Source organism: Nerophis ophidion, linkage group LG12 (assembly GCF_033978795.1).
Source record: "Nerophis ophidion isolate RoL-2023_Sa linkage group LG12, RoL_Noph_v1.0, whole genome shotgun sequence".
NCBI lineage: Eukaryota > Metazoa > Chordata > Actinopteri > Syngnathiformes > Syngnathidae > Nerophis > Nerophis ophidion.
In genome coordinates, this window is record NC_084622.1 from 5,294,402 (window position 1) to 5,311,569 (window position 17,168).

The 17,168-nt window shown below is 41.2% G+C and overlaps 2 protein-coding genes and 1 non-coding gene across 3 annotated transcripts in view; 2 read left to right on the top strand and 1 right to left on the bottom strand.

Annotated features, from left to right (window-relative positions):
- appl2 (adaptor protein, phosphotyrosine interaction, PH domain and leucine zipper containing 2) overlaps positions 1-15,582 on the top strand; it is a 46,499-nt gene extending 30,917 nt beyond the window's left edge. Inside the window, exons 15-21 of the mRNA XM_061916733.1 lie at positions 4,739-4,894; positions 5,007-5,059; positions 5,168-5,342; positions 5,651-5,687; positions 9,460-9,615; positions 9,679-9,726; positions 11,168-15,582. Of these exons, the coding sequence (XP_061772717.1) occupies positions 4,739-4,894; positions 5,007-5,059; positions 5,168-5,342; positions 5,651-5,687; positions 9,460-9,615; positions 9,679-9,726; positions 11,168-11,299 (757 nt within the window). The 3' untranslated portion in view covers positions 11,300-15,582. The remainder of the gene's footprint in view (positions 1-4,738; positions 4,895-5,006; positions 5,060-5,167; positions 5,343-5,650; positions 5,688-9,459; positions 9,616-9,678; positions 9,727-11,167) is intronic.
- On the top strand, positions 10,991-11,062 carry trnag-ucc (transfer RNA glycine (anticodon UCC)). The gene has a single exon. It is a non-coding gene; the product is annotated as a tRNA-Gly (tRNA).
- tubgcp6 (tubulin gamma complex component 6) overlaps positions 15,519-17,168 on the bottom strand; it is a 71,376-nt gene continuing 69,726 nt past the window's right edge. Inside the window, exon 27 of the mRNA XM_061916732.1 lies at positions 15,519-17,061. The gene's annotated coding sequence lies outside the window, so the exon portion shown is untranslated. The remainder of the gene's footprint in view (positions 17,062-17,168) is intronic.

Sequence of the window (17,168 nt, forward strand, 5' to 3'; positions counted from 1 at the left end):
AGTGCAGCAGGCGAAGACGGTGCGGGTGCTGTAGTCCAAGCAGGTGGCGTCATCGTTGCCGTGGAGACAGGTGCTGGAACAGCAGGCGAAGCCACCGCAGGAGCTTTGAGCGTCAGCCGAGGAGCAGGCACTGGTGTCAGCAAAGGAGCAGACGTCACCTGTTGCGTTTAGCAAACTACAGCCGAAGAGCAGGTGCTGGTGTCAGCCGAAGAGCAGGTGCTGCAGTGGAATCCAGCATTGAGTCCGGTGCTGGAGTGGGATCCAGCATAGAGTCTAGTGCTGGAGTGGGATCCAGCAAAGTGTCCGGTGTTGGAGTGGGATCCAGCATAGTGTCAAGTGCTGGAGTGGGATCCAGCACAGTGTCCAGTGCTGGAGGGGGATCCAGCACACAGTTAGGTGCTGGAGTGGGATCCAGCAAAAAGTCAGGTGCTGGATTGGGATCCAGACCTGGACTAGGACTATGACACAGACTTGGACTCAAACTATGACTGGGACTAAGACTAGGACTATGACTAGGATCAGGACTCGAACTAGGACTAAGACTAGGACTTTGACTACGACTAGGACTATGAGTAGGACTATGACTGCGACTGTGGCTGTGACTATGACTTGGGCTAGGACTAACTACAGCTAGCCGTGGTGCCGGTGGAGGCGGCCTAGGAGGTGGTAGTGGCCTAGCTAACCGGAATACCGGTGGATGCGGCCTAGGAGGAGCTAACAGGAATACCGGTGGAGGAGGACGCCCAGGAGGTTACGGTCTGGTGGGACGAAAGACCGGTGGAGGAGGTCTTTGTGGAGATAGAGCCTTGGCTGAGCTACGCCGTCACCGTAGTCGGCCAAACTTGTGCAGGAAAATGTTGTATTCTACACCAGGGGTCCCCAAACTATTAGATCTGGGGGCCACATTGGGTTAAAATAATTTGGCTGGGGGCCGGGCTGTTTATATATATATCTAACACAATATCCCAACTCATATGGAAACGCGGATGAGATCACAAACCGCGGATCTCTAATATATTTATATATATATATGTATAAAATATATATGTATATATATTTGTATAAAATAAATAAATATATATATTTTATATATATATATATTTTATATATATATATACATATATTTGTATAAAATTAATGTATATATATATATATATACATATATATATATTTATATATGTATATATATATATATATATATATATATATATATATATATATATATATATATATATATATATATATATTAGAGATGCGCGGTTCCACGGATGAACCGCGGGTCGGGCAGTTGACATGACGAAAAAATAGATTTTAATTAGATTCGGGCGGGTGGCGGTTGAACCATCCGGAAATAATTGATATACATAGTTCTGGGATCGGTATCCTTTGCCATTCAAAGAGCCATTTAAGACCCGTGTCATAAAGCGAAGAAGACATTAGGAGACGCTATTATTCTCTTGAATGAATAATAAGTATTACGGCGTGCTATGAAGCCATTGGCTTTGTGCCTTCTACAACATGTACAATCTGCTTGTCAGTCCAGCATCATGTTGTGTGTGGCTTCCGCGGCAACATGCACACGACTGCAAGGCATACTGGGTGACACAGAGTACACTAATGGTTGTGATATAAACAATTTTAACACTTAGTAATATGCGCCACGCTGTGAAGCCACACCAATTAAGAACGACAAACACATTTCTGGAGAACATCCTCACAACATTAACGCAACACAACAAATACCCAGAATCCTTTGTATTCATGACACTTCCTGACTATTTTATACACCCCTCTAGCAGCAAACCCCGCCACAATTATTATTTGCGAAAAAAAAAATTTTTTATCAGTTTGAACATCAAATATTTTGTCTTTGTAGTGCATTCAACTGAATATAGGTTGAAAATGATTTGCAAATCATTGTTTTCTGTTTATATTTTCATTTAACACAATTTCCCAACTCAAATGGAAACGGGGTTTGTTTAGGATATCACGTCATCGATTGGAAAATGCATTTTTAGACAATGTGGTTTGCCTGAGCGGCCAGGACACTCTGAGAATAACAAGCAACAAGCGGTAGAAAATGGATTAGAAAGCACAGATTTAAAAAAAAAAAAAAATTTACTTGGGACTTCCCGTGGGCCAGATCTCGAACGCTGGTGGGCCTCATCTGGCCCGCGGGCCGTAGTTTTGGGACCACTGTTCTACACAGATGACCACATTATAGCATATTTGGTTATATTTGTTAGCATCTAGAAAACATTTTTAATAGTATTAATAAAGTAGAAGAATAAATCTCAACAGCATAAACGGAATCTTTATATCGCTAGCAAAAATTGCTGCACAACAAGGACATCCACAGTTAAATAAGACAAAATAGGAACTTCACAACATAAAAACTACTGCAGACATGAATTGTAGATGAGACTAATATTTGTAGCAGGAAATCAACTGCAAACAAACATATTCTTTTTCTCAATAGCGTCACGATCACAGCAGCACTCGTTATGTCAATCAATCATGTTACTTAGCGATGTATGAATATTTGTGGATTCCTCAGATGTATAGATGATGTTCCTCCAATCTTTTCTCCTCTAAATGCCATAAGTGTCAAGTGAAGTGAAGTAGCAGTAACCCCTTGGTGGTGATAGATGGTTTAAATCCATCCATCAGTCCATTTTCTACCGCTTGTCCCTTATAAGGTCGTGGGGGGCGCTAGAGCCTATCCCAGCTGCACACGGTCGGAAGGCATGTCTTAGCATCGCCGGTAAAATGTGCAAACACTCCGGCACATTCGATGGGGTCTGGCGACAGATTTCTTGCCACTTTCGCATCTTTGGGCCAGTGGTACAACTTGAATCCGTTCCTGTTAGTGTTGTTACACCCTCCGACAACACACCGATGAGGCATGATGTGTCCAAGGTTCTAAAAAATAGTCGAAAAAACGGAAACTAACAGAGTTGAGACCCGGTGTTTGTAATGTGTGTGAGAAAATGAAAATGGCGGCTTTACCTAAGCAACGTCACATACTGAGGTCATCGCTTCAAGAGGGCTAAACAGAAGGGCTTTCAATTCGGCAAAATTCACCCATTTAGAGTTCAGAATTCGGTTAAAAAAATACATGGTCTTTTTTCTGCAACATCAAGGTATATATTGACGCTTACATAGGTCTGGTGATAATGTTCCCCTTTAAGAGTGTAAACATCCACTCCATCCCATTTTAAATATTTTTTCCATCACCCCCTTTTATTTGCCTCTAAATCTTTCTAAATGAGCCTAAATATGCACTGATTAAGGTAAATAAACAGTAGCCTAATGTGGCTTGGACCATCGCCTGAAACCCAGAAGTGCCAGGATGTGCCTCTCGAACGTTAGCAACACTAGCATAGCTATGTTTACTACAATGCTAACATTACACTCACGTTTGAACAACATCATGCTAGGTTAGCATATTCATTGAAGGAAAACAAAATGATCAAAGATATAGATTACACATCTGTAGCTAACTGACGGATAGCTGGCGAAGCTCCAGACTTTAGTTTAAGACGTATAGCGAAGCCTTCCAATTTTATAAGAAAGCTCATTTATATAAGTGTGGGTCAGAGGCGGTGTTAGTTGTATGAAAAAGAAGGTTTTCATTGATGTCATGAAAAGTTGCAAATTCAAAAGTGAGCTTTTGAAGGAGATGATGTATTTTATTATGGTTGGTGCTCATGAAGAGGCTGTAGACCAGGGGTGCCCAAACTTTTTTTGCAGGCGATCTACTTTTCAATTGACCAAGTCGAGGGGATCTACCTCATTCATATATGTAATTTATATGTTTTTTTTTATGAAAGAGACGTTTTTGTTAACAAGTTATAGGTGTTTCATGATAATACGAGCATGTTTAACACATATAGATTCCTTTCTTTCATGAAGACAAGAATGTAAGTTGGTGTATTATTCTGATGACTTGCACTGATTGGAATCAGAAATTAGTGCAGATAACGTCCACATTTCCTAATGGAGGAGAAAAAAAGTCCTCCTTTCTATCCAATACCACATGAAAGTGGTTGGTTTTTGGCATATTATTTGTCCAGCTACCATACTCCTTTTTATACACTTAGAGTTTTTGAAAGCAGGTACGGCTGTTGAAATAAAAATAGTCTCTCGTCTTCCTGTCTGTCATTTTTTCTTAATAATCGCGAACGACGTAATGGGCACCCCTGATGTAGAGGGTCTTTAGTGTTCAATGTTCCGTATAATTTAATGTTAATGTTATGTTAACATCACATTTCGGATGATGTTAATCGTAAAAGTGGACTTCATTGTGTTTAGTTGCTGGACTTGTAGCAGGCTGTGCATGACCAAAGATTGTATATTGTGACTGGATGATCTACCGCATGGTGATGTTACGTAACGGCGTGGCGCGGTTGGGAGAGTGGCCGTGCCAGCAACCTGAGGGTTCCTGGTTAGATCCAAATGATTGGTCATGGTTAGCACCTTGCATGGCAGCTCCCGCCATCAGTGTGTGAATGGGTGAATGTGGATATAGTGTCAAAGCGCTTTGAGTATCTTGAAGGTAGAAAAGCGCTATCCAAGTACAACCCATTTAAAAAGTACCAAATGTGGCCTTTTTAGTGTCTGTTTCCCGGAATATAAATTGTAAAATATTTGAAAACATTGCTTGCTGATTTTAGCAGTGCATTTGTCGCCATGACAACTCCATCACACAGAACGTGGTCTTCCTTTGTTCCTGCAGAGCAAAACCAGGAGGCGTCTACACCACCAGTGCCGTGTCCCAGAAGACGGGAGCCGCCCCGGAACCAGAAGACCTGATCGCGCCTGGGACGCCCATCCAGTTTGACATCGTGCTGCCCGCCTCTGAATTCCAGGATCAGAACAGAGTGGACGGGAGGTGAGTGCTTGTTTTCTCCCTGACTAATAGGCTTCATTATGTCATCTCCAGGAGGATTCACTGCTCCTAATGCATCAGTAATCATTATGTTTGCTTCCTTCCTCCCTGCCAGGCGCACAAATCCATTTGGAGAAAGCGATGACGACTGTTCCGGTGAAAGCGACGGTAAATGTTTCCCTCCTGTTTTGTTTTTTTAATCGATCCCTCCGATGTTTCTGCATGTTTTTCCCCGTACTTCCTGTTGAGCCTGAGCGTTGTTTGCTGCATGTGCAGACGCCCTCTTGCAGCAGGTGTTCGCCGTGCGCTTTCTGGGCTCCATGGCGGTGCGCTGCGGCGACAACCAGGAGGTAATATACGAGGCCATGAGGCAGGTGCTGGCCGCCCGAGCCATACACAACATCTTCAGGACCACCGAGTCCCACCTCATGGTCACCAGCAGCTGTCTCAGGTAAAGACAGAAATAATTGGTGCAGAGAAATGATCCAGGTTTTAAATAATACCTCTAATTAACTTATTTTAAGATAAATGTTCATTCAAAGATTGATTGATTGATTGATTGATACTTTTATTAGTAGATTGCACAGTACAGTACATATTCCGTACAATTGACCACTAAATGGTAACACCCGAATAAGTTTTTCAACTTGTTTAAGTCGGGGTCCACGTTAATCAATTCATGGTACAAATATATACTATCAACATAATACAGTCATCACACAAAGGCTAAAGTTGTGTTTGTCTTTCCTATTTTTATAGGCTGATTGACCCCCAGACTCAGGTTACAAGAATAAGTGTAAGTTCCTTAAAGCACTCCCAACACTTTAGTTTTACTGGGGGTTAGGATCAGGGTGAGGGTTTTGGTTAGTGCTAACTTTAGGGTTACAACTTGCCTTAGAGGGGAGGGGTCTTTTCCAGGCCAGACTCCCAAACTGATCCAGAAGAAGCAGAGATTGTGTCTTTGAATAAACTGGGCCTAAATATACCTTTTTATAGTGCAAATAATGTGTGTGTACGTGTGTGTGCGCGTGCGCGCGCGTGCGCGCGCGTGCGTGCGTGTGTGTGTGTGTGTGTGTGTGTGTATATATACACACACACACACACACACACACATGATTACACATACATCACATACATACATACATACATACATACATACAGTTGTGGTCAAAAGTTTACATACACTGATGAAGAACATGATGTCATGGCTGTCTTGAGTTTCCAATAATTTCTACAACTCTTATTTTTTTGTGATAGAGTGATTGGGGCACATAATTGTTTGTCACAAAAAACATTAATGAAGTTTGGTTGTTTTATGAATTTATTATGGGTCTACTGTGACCAAAGCTGCTGGGTCAAAAGTATACATAGATCAATGTTAATATTTGGTTACATGTCCCTTGACAAGTTTTACTGCAATAAGGTGCCTTAGGTAGCCATCCACAAGCTTCTTGCAAGCCTTTGCTTGAATTTTTGACCACTCCTTTTGACAAAATTGGTGCAGTTCACCTATATGTGTTGGTTTTCTGACATGGACTTCTTCAGCACTGTCCACACGTTTAAGTCAGGACTTTGGGAAGCCTGATTTAGCCATTTCTTTACCACTTTTGACTTGTGTTTGGGGTTTTTGACCTATTGGAACACCCAACTGCGCAAAACCGGCAGCGCAGCAAAACAGGCCCAGAGTATAATACGACTACCACCATGCTTGATTTGATTGTAACTTCTCTACATCGCCAAAATTCATAATGTATATTGCTGTATGTATACTTTTGACCCAGCAGATTTGGTCACATTTTCATCAGACTCATAATAAATTCATAAAAGAACCAAACTTTATGAATGTTTTTTTGTGACAAACAAGTATGTGCTCCAATCACTATATAACAAAAAAAATATTAATTGTAGAAATTGTTTGAAACTCAAGACAGCTATGACATTATGTCCTTCACAAGTATACATACACACACACTCACACACACACACATTTATATATATATATATATATATATATATATATATATATATATATATATATATATATATATATATATATATATATATATATATATATATATATATAACACCACTCTGGTTCAGATCCGGGCGGCAATTCTTCCCAATCACGCCTCTCCAGGTTTCACTGGCGTTGCCAATATGAGCGTTGAAGTCCCCCAGTAGAACGAGGGATTCACGCGTTGGAGCACTCTGCAGTACTCCCTCGAGTGAATCCAAAAAGGGTGGGTACTCTGAGCTGACGCCTGGCGCGTAAGCGCAAATAACAGTCAGGACCCGTCCCCCCACCCGAAGGCGGAGGGAAGCTACCCTCTCGTCTACTGGGTTGAACTCCAACGTGCAGGCTTTTAGCCAGGGGGAAACAAGAATTGCTACCCCAGCTCGTCGCCTCTCACTGCTGGCAACGCGAGAGTGGAAGAGAGTCCAGCCCCTCTCGAGAGAACTGGTTCCAGAGCCCTTGCTGTTCGTCGAAGTGAGTCCGACTATATCTAGCCGGAACTTCTCCACCTCGTGCACTAGCTCAGTCTCCTTCCCCCCCAGTGAGGTGACGTTCCACGTCCCAAGAGCTAGCTTATGTAGCCGAGGATCGGACCGCGTAGTGCTCTGCCTTCGGCTGTCACCCAGCTCACTTTGCACCCGACCTCTATGACCCCAGTTATGGGTGGTGAGCCCAATGGAGGGGGGACCCACGTTGCCTCTTCTGGCTGTGCTCGGCCGGGCCCCATGGGAACAGGCCCAACCGCCATCGTGCCCCACCTCCGGGCCTGGCTCTAGGGGGGGGCCCTGGTGACCCCGTATTCTTCGTATTCTTCATAGAGGTCTTCGAATATATATATATATATATATATATATATATATATAATACGTATTCTTCGTATTCTTCATAGAGGTCTTCGAATATATATATATATATATATATATATATATATATATATATATATATATATATATATATATATTCGAAGACCTCTATGAAGAATACGAAGAATACGAGGTCACCAGGATCCCCCCCTAGAGCCATATATATATATATATATATATATATCTATCCATCCATCATCTTCCGCTTATCCGAGGTGGGGTCGCGGGGGCAACAGCCTAAGCAGGGAAACCCAGACTTCCCTCTCCCCAGCCACTTCGTCCAGCTCTTCCCGGGGGATCCCGAGGCGTTCCCAGGCCAGCCGGGAGACATAGTTTTCCCAACGTGTCCTGGGTCTTCCCCGTGGCCTCCTACCGGTTGGACGTGCCCTAAACACCTCCCTAGGGAGGCGTTCGGGTGGCATCCTGACCAGATGCCCGAACCACCTCATCTGGCTCCTCTCGATGTGAAGGAGCAGCGGCTCTACTTTGAGTTCCTCCGGGATGGCAGAGCTTCTCACCCTATCTCTAAGGGAGAGCCCCGCCACACGGCGGAGGAAACTCATTTCAAACGCTAGTACCCGTGATATTATCCTTTCGGTCATGACCCAAAGCTCATGACCATAGGTGAGGATGGGAACGTAGATCGACCGGTAAATTGAGAGCTTTGCCTTCCGGCTCAGCTCCTTCTTCACCACAACGGATCGATACAACGTCCGCATTACTGAAGACGCCGCACCGATCCGCCTGTCGATCTCACGATCCACTCTTCCCTCACTCGTGAACAAGACTCCTAGGTACTTGAACTCCTCCACTTGGGGCAGGGTCTCCTCCCCAACCCGGAGATGGCATTCCACCCTTTTCCGGGCGAGAACCATGGACTCGGTTGGAGATGCTGATTCTCATTCCGGTCGCTTCACACTCGGCTGCGAACCGATCCAGCGAGAGCTGAAGATCCCGGTCAGATGAAGCCATCTGGACCACATCATCTGCAAAAAGCAGAGACTTAATCCTGCAGTCACCAAACCGGAACCTATATATATATATATATATATTACATACACACACACGTGTATGTATGTATTAGACCCCTATATATAATATAGTGCCGCTAATCGCTATCTGGTGACCTGTGCCTTAATTATTAGCTGACAAATGGTACACTATTTGTTATGCCCTAATCACTAGCTGCTAATGGCTAGCTGACAACTAATGCTCTAACTGCAAGCTGGCAACAAGCACTTCAATATTTAGCTGGTAACCGACACGCTAGTCGATATTTCACAACTGACACGCTAATTGCTAGTTGGCGACTGGCACACTTATGCTAATCTCTAGCTTACGACTAGCACACTAATCACTAGCAGACAACTAACATGCTAATCGCCAGCTGGCAACTAACATGCTAATCGCTAGCTGGCAACTGCCTCACCCATTGTTAGGTGACAATTGGAGCACTAATGCCAACAAAAGGACAATAATGTCATGGTTCATGTTGTCATTTCTAAACTACACCACAATGTATTTAATACAACGTGTATTTAAGGACATGTGGAAAGATTGCAGTGGAATAAACAAAAAGTTACGTCAACAAATAATTTCATGACCCTCCCTTGCAGTACCTCTGCTTCTGAGTTCAGTAAAGAAGCCGACTATGTGTGTGAAGGAGCGTCACTCAATCAAAGGTGTTTCAGTTTCAGTTGCGGGAGGTGTGTCAGTTTGCGGCTCACCAGGAGAACAGCAGGCTGATGGGCTTTGTCGTGGAGGGTCGAGACTGGAGCGACGGCGGCCAAGACGGCGAGCCTTCATTTAGCGCTTTCGTCTTCGAGAGCAACACCGAGGGCGAGAAGGTGCAAGTCTTGAAAGATGTTCAACATAAAAGTGCTGGAATGTGAAGAGAATCTTTCTTGCAGATCTGTTACACCATGAGTCTCGCTAAGGACATCACAGAAGCCAAGAAGGTTTGTTTTGTTTTTTTCATCCACGTGCTCTTTCAAACTCTGCACTCACTATTTGCCCACAAGAACAATTAAAACACATGCTTTGGCCGGGAATAGAACCCCTGTCAACAGCTAGGCTCACCACTCTACCACAAACACCCTGCGTGCGTGCGTGCGACTTGTTCTTACTACGACTTTTCTTAGTACCATTGTGTTTGACTGTTTTCTCATATCAAAACAATTTATTCTTTATTTTAAGGATATTTTTCTAAAATTATTACTTTTTTTTCGATATTTCAACTATTTTTTTCAACTTATTTTTTCTAAAATATGACACTTCTTTAATGTAAAACCATATTGTGTTTGACTGTTTTCTCATATCAAAACAATTTATCTTTATTTTAAGGATATTTTTCTAAAATTATTACTTTTTTTTCTATATTTAAACTATTTTTTTCAAACTTATTTTTTCTGAAATATGACACTTCTTTAATGTAAAACCATATTGTGTTTGACTGCTTTCTCATATCAAAACAATTTATTCTTTATTTTAAGGATATTTTTCTAAAATTATTACTTTTTTTTCGATATTTCAACTATTTTTTTCAACTTATTTTTTCTAAAATATGACACTTCTTTAATGTAAAACCATATTGTGTTTGACTGTTTTCTCATATCAAAACAATTTATCTTTATTTTAAGGATATTTTTCTAAAATTATTACTTTTTTTTCTATATTTAAACTATTTTTTTCAAACTTATTTTTTCTGAAATATGACACTTCTTTAATGTAAAACCATATTGTGTTTGACTGCTTTCTCATATCAAAACAATTTATTCTTTATTTTAAGGATATTTTTCTAAAATTATTACTTTTTTTTCTATATTTAAACAATTTTTTTCAAACTTATTTTTTCTGAAATATGACAATTCTTTAATGTAAAACCATTCTTCAAATTACAATGTATTTTTCTGAAATCATTAGTTTTGTACTGTAACATTTATCATTTAAAATTATATCCTCTTTTTACACTGTCATGTCTTTTTCTCGCAATACAAACAACATTATTTTAAAAACCCCTTTTTTTTCTCCCAATATTAAAAAGTTTTTATGGCAACGTTACAAGACTTTGCCCAGAGTGATGACTGGACTCTGTAGGAGGAGCCAGTCTTCTATGCTGGGCTGCTCCATGTTAGCCACGCCCATATTGCCATATAAGGAAAAGAGGCAGCTGTGGAATGTAGCAAACTGGCCTTCTCCTCAGACTTTCCCCTTGTACTCACAGCGTTGGTGGTATAGTGGTGAGCATAGCTGCCTTCCAAGCAGTTGACCCGGGTTCGATTCCCGGCCAACGCAGTCATTTTTGCAAAATTTCCACTTTTCTTTATCAGTTTTACACGAAAAAATGTACATTCATGTTTTTGGATTCATTAAAACGTTTTTTTTTTTTTTACCTTTCAGGACCCTGTAGCGCTGGCCCAGATCATGAAGAACATGCCACTGACCAACGACGGCAAATTCCTGCTGCTGGAACCTGAGAGCAGCGACGCTGCCGACGGGGAAGCACTAGAGGACCTGGAATCTGAGGCCTAGAGGCTGAAACTCAACCGGGACCAATCCAGGAATGAATGAAGGTCTGATCATAACGTTTTTTGACCGTGGAACTGCAACATGCTCGCTAATAATCATAAACATAAACGGCAGAAACATAAACGTCATAAAAAGCTGTGAGGGCTCAAGTTCTAAAGTTCTGCTTTTCACTTTCATTTTTATGCATATTGGCTCAACTGGAGTTTCATGAAGGATTCACTTGGTCCTTTTTAGCAACTGTATTGTTTGGAATGTAGCGTTTACCGTAATTCCTCTCATAGTAGCCCCCAGGAAAATGAATCATTGGCCAAAAAATACACATCATGTCAAATCTCTGCCGCGCTTTCACTTTACATCTGTAAAACAAAATGATTATCACTCATTTGTGAAAATGGCAACACGTATAAATAATGAATGTTGTCTTATTATTGCAACTGTATTATTTAAAAATTATACCTACTGCAGTATATTTTCAGTAAAATTATCACGTTCCTTTGTATTATTATGCCTTTAGGCTTAGAAAATTACAGCATTTTTTTCTCAAACAAAATGATTTCATTATTTAAACTTATTTGTTAAGTAATAATTAATTCATAATTATAATGATATTATTATATAATATTATATTTTTGTATAATCAGGAATTTCCTCCTAATATGACTTCATTCTTATGATACTTCTATGAAAAGATGATTTAATATCAGGCAGGGTCGTAACTACCATTCAGGACACGTCATCTGTGTTTTATTTGAAGCGACAAGACAAATGATGACGTGACAAATATGGAAATCTACTTGGTGGCAGAACATCTTCTCTCAATATAGGATCTTTGGTCATGCACAGCTGAACCCGCTACGTTGTCGGTACGATATTGTCACGTCAGTTAAAGTAGAAGGTTGGGAGTTCCAAAGCATGTTGAAGTCAAGTTTCTAAACTTATGTTTTAATGATGTTGATATTGTTTAATGTTCTTAAAGGGGAAGTGCACTTGCTGGGCAATTTTGCCTATCGTTCACGATCATTTTGAAAGACGACGATAGATGTATTTTTCCTATCCATCCATCCATCCATCCATCCATCTTCTTCCGCTTATCCGAGGTCGGGTCGCGGGGGCAACAGCCTAAGCAGGGAAACCCAGACTTCCCTCTCCCCAGCCACTTCGTCTAGCTCTTCCCGGGGGATCCCGAGGCGTTCCCAGGCCAGCCGGGAGACAGTCTTCCCAACGTGTCCTGGGTCTTCCCCGTGGCCTCCTACCGGTTGGACGTGCCCTAAACACCTCCCTAGGGAGGCGTTCGGGTGGCATCCTGACCAGATGCCCGAACCACCTCATCTGGCTCCTCTCGATGTGAAGGAGCAGCGGCTTTACTTTGAGTTCCTCCCGGATGGCAGAGCTTCTCACCCTATCTCTAAGGGAGAGACCCGCCACACGGCGGAGGAAACTCATTTCGGCCGCTTGTACCCGTGATCTTATCCTTTCGGTCATGACCCAAAGCTCATGACCATAGGTGAGGATGGGAACGTAGATCGACCGGTAAATTGAGAGCTTTGCCTTCCGGCTCAGCTCCTTCTTCACCAAAACGGATCGGTACAACATCCGCATTACTGAATACGCCGCACCGATCCGCCTGTCGATCTCACGATCCACTCTTCCCTCACTCGTGAACAAGACTCATAGGTACTTGAACTCCTCCACTTGGGGCAGGGTCTCCTCCCCAACCCGAAGATGGCATTCCACCCTTTTCCGGGCGAGAACCATGGACTCGGACTTGGAGGTGCTGATTCTCATTCCGGTCGCTTCACACTCGGCTGCGAACCGATCCAGTGAGAGCTGAAGATCCCGGTCAGATGAAGCCATCAGGACCACATCGTCTGCAAAAAGCAGAGACCTAATCCCGTGGCCACCAAACCGGATCCCCTCAACGCCTTGACTGCGCCTAGAAATTCTGTCCATAAAAGTTATGAACAGAATCGGTGACAAAGGACAGCCTTGGCGGAGTCCAACCCTCACTGGAAATGTGTTCGACTTACTGCCGGCAATGCGGACCAAGCTCTGACACTGATCATACAGGGAGCGGACCGCCACACTCAGACAGTCCGATACCCCATACTCTCTGAGCACTCCCCACAGGACTTCCCGAGGGACAAGGTCGAATGCCTTCTCCAAGTCCACGAAGCACATGTAGACTGGTTGGGCAAACTCCCATGCACCCTCAAGAACCCTGCCGAGAGTATAGAGCTGGTCCACAGTTCCACGACCAGGACGAAAACCACACTGTTCCTCCTGAATCCGAGGTTGGACTATCCGGCGTAGCCTCCTCTCCAGTACACCTGAATAAACCTTACCGGGAAGGCTGAGGAGTGTGATCCCACGATAGTTGGAACACACCCTCCGGTCCCCCTTCTTAAAGAGAAGTATTTTTCCTAATGCATTCTAAATATTAAATAAACATAAATAAAAGTCAGCTTACAGCAGAGCCAATGGGAGGTGCATTATTCCGCCCATAAAATCCAATAACTAACTATTCAAAAAGCACCAACAAAACTACATTTACATTTTGGAGACTTGAATATTACCAAGTATTAGTGATATTGTTATTATGAGCGCTAACACAGATGCGCTATTTATAGTGGCGACGTGATCACTTCTTGTGTGTCTATGTTTACATCATCGAGTAATCTGCTGTTTCATCATGCATCTCATCTGGAACAGTAGATGGCTGAGGATATAATCTGACAAGATGGGACACTTAGCCAGCTGTTGCGGACCTGGAACTGGTGTGAACCACACGGAAAGTACCTTTACCCCCGCCTCCCACCCTGTTTCTTTGCGACGATTATGAGTAATTTTTCATCTAAATGGGAATTAATGAACATCCTAGCAGTCGGCATCATAATGACAGCAGACATTGTACAGTAAGTGATGTTCTATTACGTTTGTTGGGTCTAATGAAGTCTGCAGCGAGTTATAATCAGTGATGATGAAAAAAAAGCAAAGTGTGATGCGTTTTTGAAATGAATGCTTTGTGTATGCTTAAAATGATCGAAATAGGTAAATATTCAATATTAAGACATTATGAAATATATACTTACATCATGTATATAAAGCCCTAATGGAGGTGTTTGGAGGTTTTTTAAAAAGGTTTAGAGGCAGACTTGAAAGGCTCCTACAGGCTCTATTGTAAGCAGACTTTTATTTACGTTTAATATTTAGAATGCATGAGGGGGAAAAAATCCATCCGTCGTCATGTCTTTCATAATGATCGTAAACGATAAGCAACATTCCAAAAAAAATGCACTTCCCTTTCAATTTCAGCATAGTAATTGAAAAAGTTGATTTTTCATTGTAATATTTTTTATCCGGTGCTGAGTTACACATGATTTCAGCCTTTCAAAGCTCCTCTTGAACTTCCATTTTTTGACCTCGGTATTTGTCAAATCCTAGTTACGGCCCTGTCGTGTCGTTATTCTCATCAAATCATACAATTGTATTTTATCAACATATGACTTTTCCCCTTTATCATGTCATTTTTCTAATTGATATAATACAACTTCCTTTCCCTGTAATGTCACAAATTATTTTGTAAATTTAGGAATATTTCCTATGGTATAACTACTTTTAAAATGAAATTTTGTCTGACAATAATGCTTCTTTTTTCTTGTAAACAAGGTAATTTTCATATATGTATCATTTCCAACTGTTTTCCTGTGATATTGATACCAAGGATTGATGATGTATGTCAGTACTGCAGTTGCCATAGCAAGAGGAATTACGGTAACGCTTGTTTGTTTTCGCAATGGTGCTGCCACCGTGTGGACGGCAGAAGCATTGCATGCTGTCTCAGCAAAACACTCCAGTTTACAGACTTTTGAAGTCCTATCAGCAGACCTCAGATCAGCTCAACAAAGTCTTCACTGACACGTCTTGATAAGGAAAAATGTCATTTGCTTAGGTTTACATTTAATATATATTTTTGTAGCTTTTCTTTTCTTATGCATTTACGTTTTCCTCTTTAATGAACATTTTGCACTCTAAAGGGATGATGGGTGTTGTGGTTTGAAGAGTAATACTTTTTGAAGGCTTGAGATTGCACTAATGAAAACATTCCATCAGTGTTGCATGATCAGCATCAGGCAAAGGAAATCACCACTAATTGTGTTGTTTGTGTGTATGTACCGACATCAACAAGTACAGTATGTTCCATTGTAATTAGACTTCCTTTTTATTGTCATTCAAATGTCATGTGACTCACAGCAAACATACAAATAAAAGCATGGGATCTTTAATAATTAATGTTTCTTTGTCTCCTCATTCATGTTACAAATACTGTACGTGACCTTCGTTGTGTGTGAGCATGTTATAAAAAATAGATGAAAATATATTAATTGTAAAAAGAGTTACTAAAGTTAAGACAACAAATATATCTCATCGAGAGAATGCCAAGAGTGTGCAAGGCATTAATCAGAGCAAAGGGTGGCTATTTTGAAGAAATTTACAATATATAAAACATGTTTCAGTTATTTCCCCTTTTATTATTAAGTACAAAACTTCACGTGTTCATTCAGTTTTGATGCCTTCAGTGAACATACAGTCGTGGTCAAAAGTTTACATACACTTGTAAAGAACATAATGGCTGTCTTGAGTTTCCAATAGTTTTCACAACTATTATTTTTTGTGATGGTGATTGGACCACACACTTGTAGGTCAGAAAAAAACATTCATAAAGTTTGGTTCTTTTATGAATTTATTATGGGTGTACTGAAAATGTGACCAAAACCTTCAAGTACCCCAGAGGGTACTTGAAGGTATGCCCAGAGGTATGTGAGATTTTTCAAAAATATTCCAAAAATAGCAACAATTCAAAAATCCTTTATAAATATATTTATTGAATAATACAGTTCATAAACTGTGAAAAGAAATGCAACAATGCAATATTCAGTGTTGACAGCTAGATTTTTTTGTGGACATGTTCCATAAATATTGATGTTAAAGATTTCTTTTTTTGTGAAGAAATGTTTAGAATGAAGTTCATGAATCAAGATGGACCTCTATTACAATCCCCAAAGAGGGCACTTTAAGTTGATGATTACTTCTATGTGTAGAAATATTTATTCATAATTAGATTAGATTAGATAGTACTTTATTTATTCCTTCAGGAGAGTTCCTTCAGGAAAATAAAAATTGTCAGCACAATTTCATTCAAGATCAGAAAAACGTTACAGGGAGACAGAACAGGATCGCTGACGGGTCTGCCGGCTTCCAGCGCCCCTTACTTTAATGTCCTTTGTCTTCTTTGATGTTTCCCTCTCACACACACGTGACAGCGATGTGTACTATGGCTATGAGTTGTTGTTTTTTTCCCTTGGCCTCAGTCTGGACCCCCCTCTCCAGGGCCCAGGCTTAGATCATTTTTTTAATTTTATTTTGACGTGTGTTTGGGGTCATTGTCCTGTTGGAACACCCAACTGCGCAAAACTCAATCTCCGGGCTGATGATTTTAGGTTGTCCTTTAGAATTTGGAGGTAATCCTCCTTTTTTTCATTGTCCCATTTACTCTCTGTAAAGCACCAGTTCCATTGGCAGCAAATCAGGCCCAGCGCATAATACTACCACCACCACCATGCTTGACGGTAGGGATGGTGTTCTTGGAATCAAAGGCCTCACCTTTTCTCCTCCAAACATATTGCTGGGTATTATGGCCAAACAGCAAATCTTTTTGTTTAATCTGACATCACATGGGCAAAGATAGGACCTTCTGGAGGAAAGTTCTGTATGTACAGGGACAAGGTTTTGAGAATACAACTCACAAAACTTTTACATTCATTTTTTATTATAAATATATGTATGTGTGTGTTTGTATATGTATGTATATATA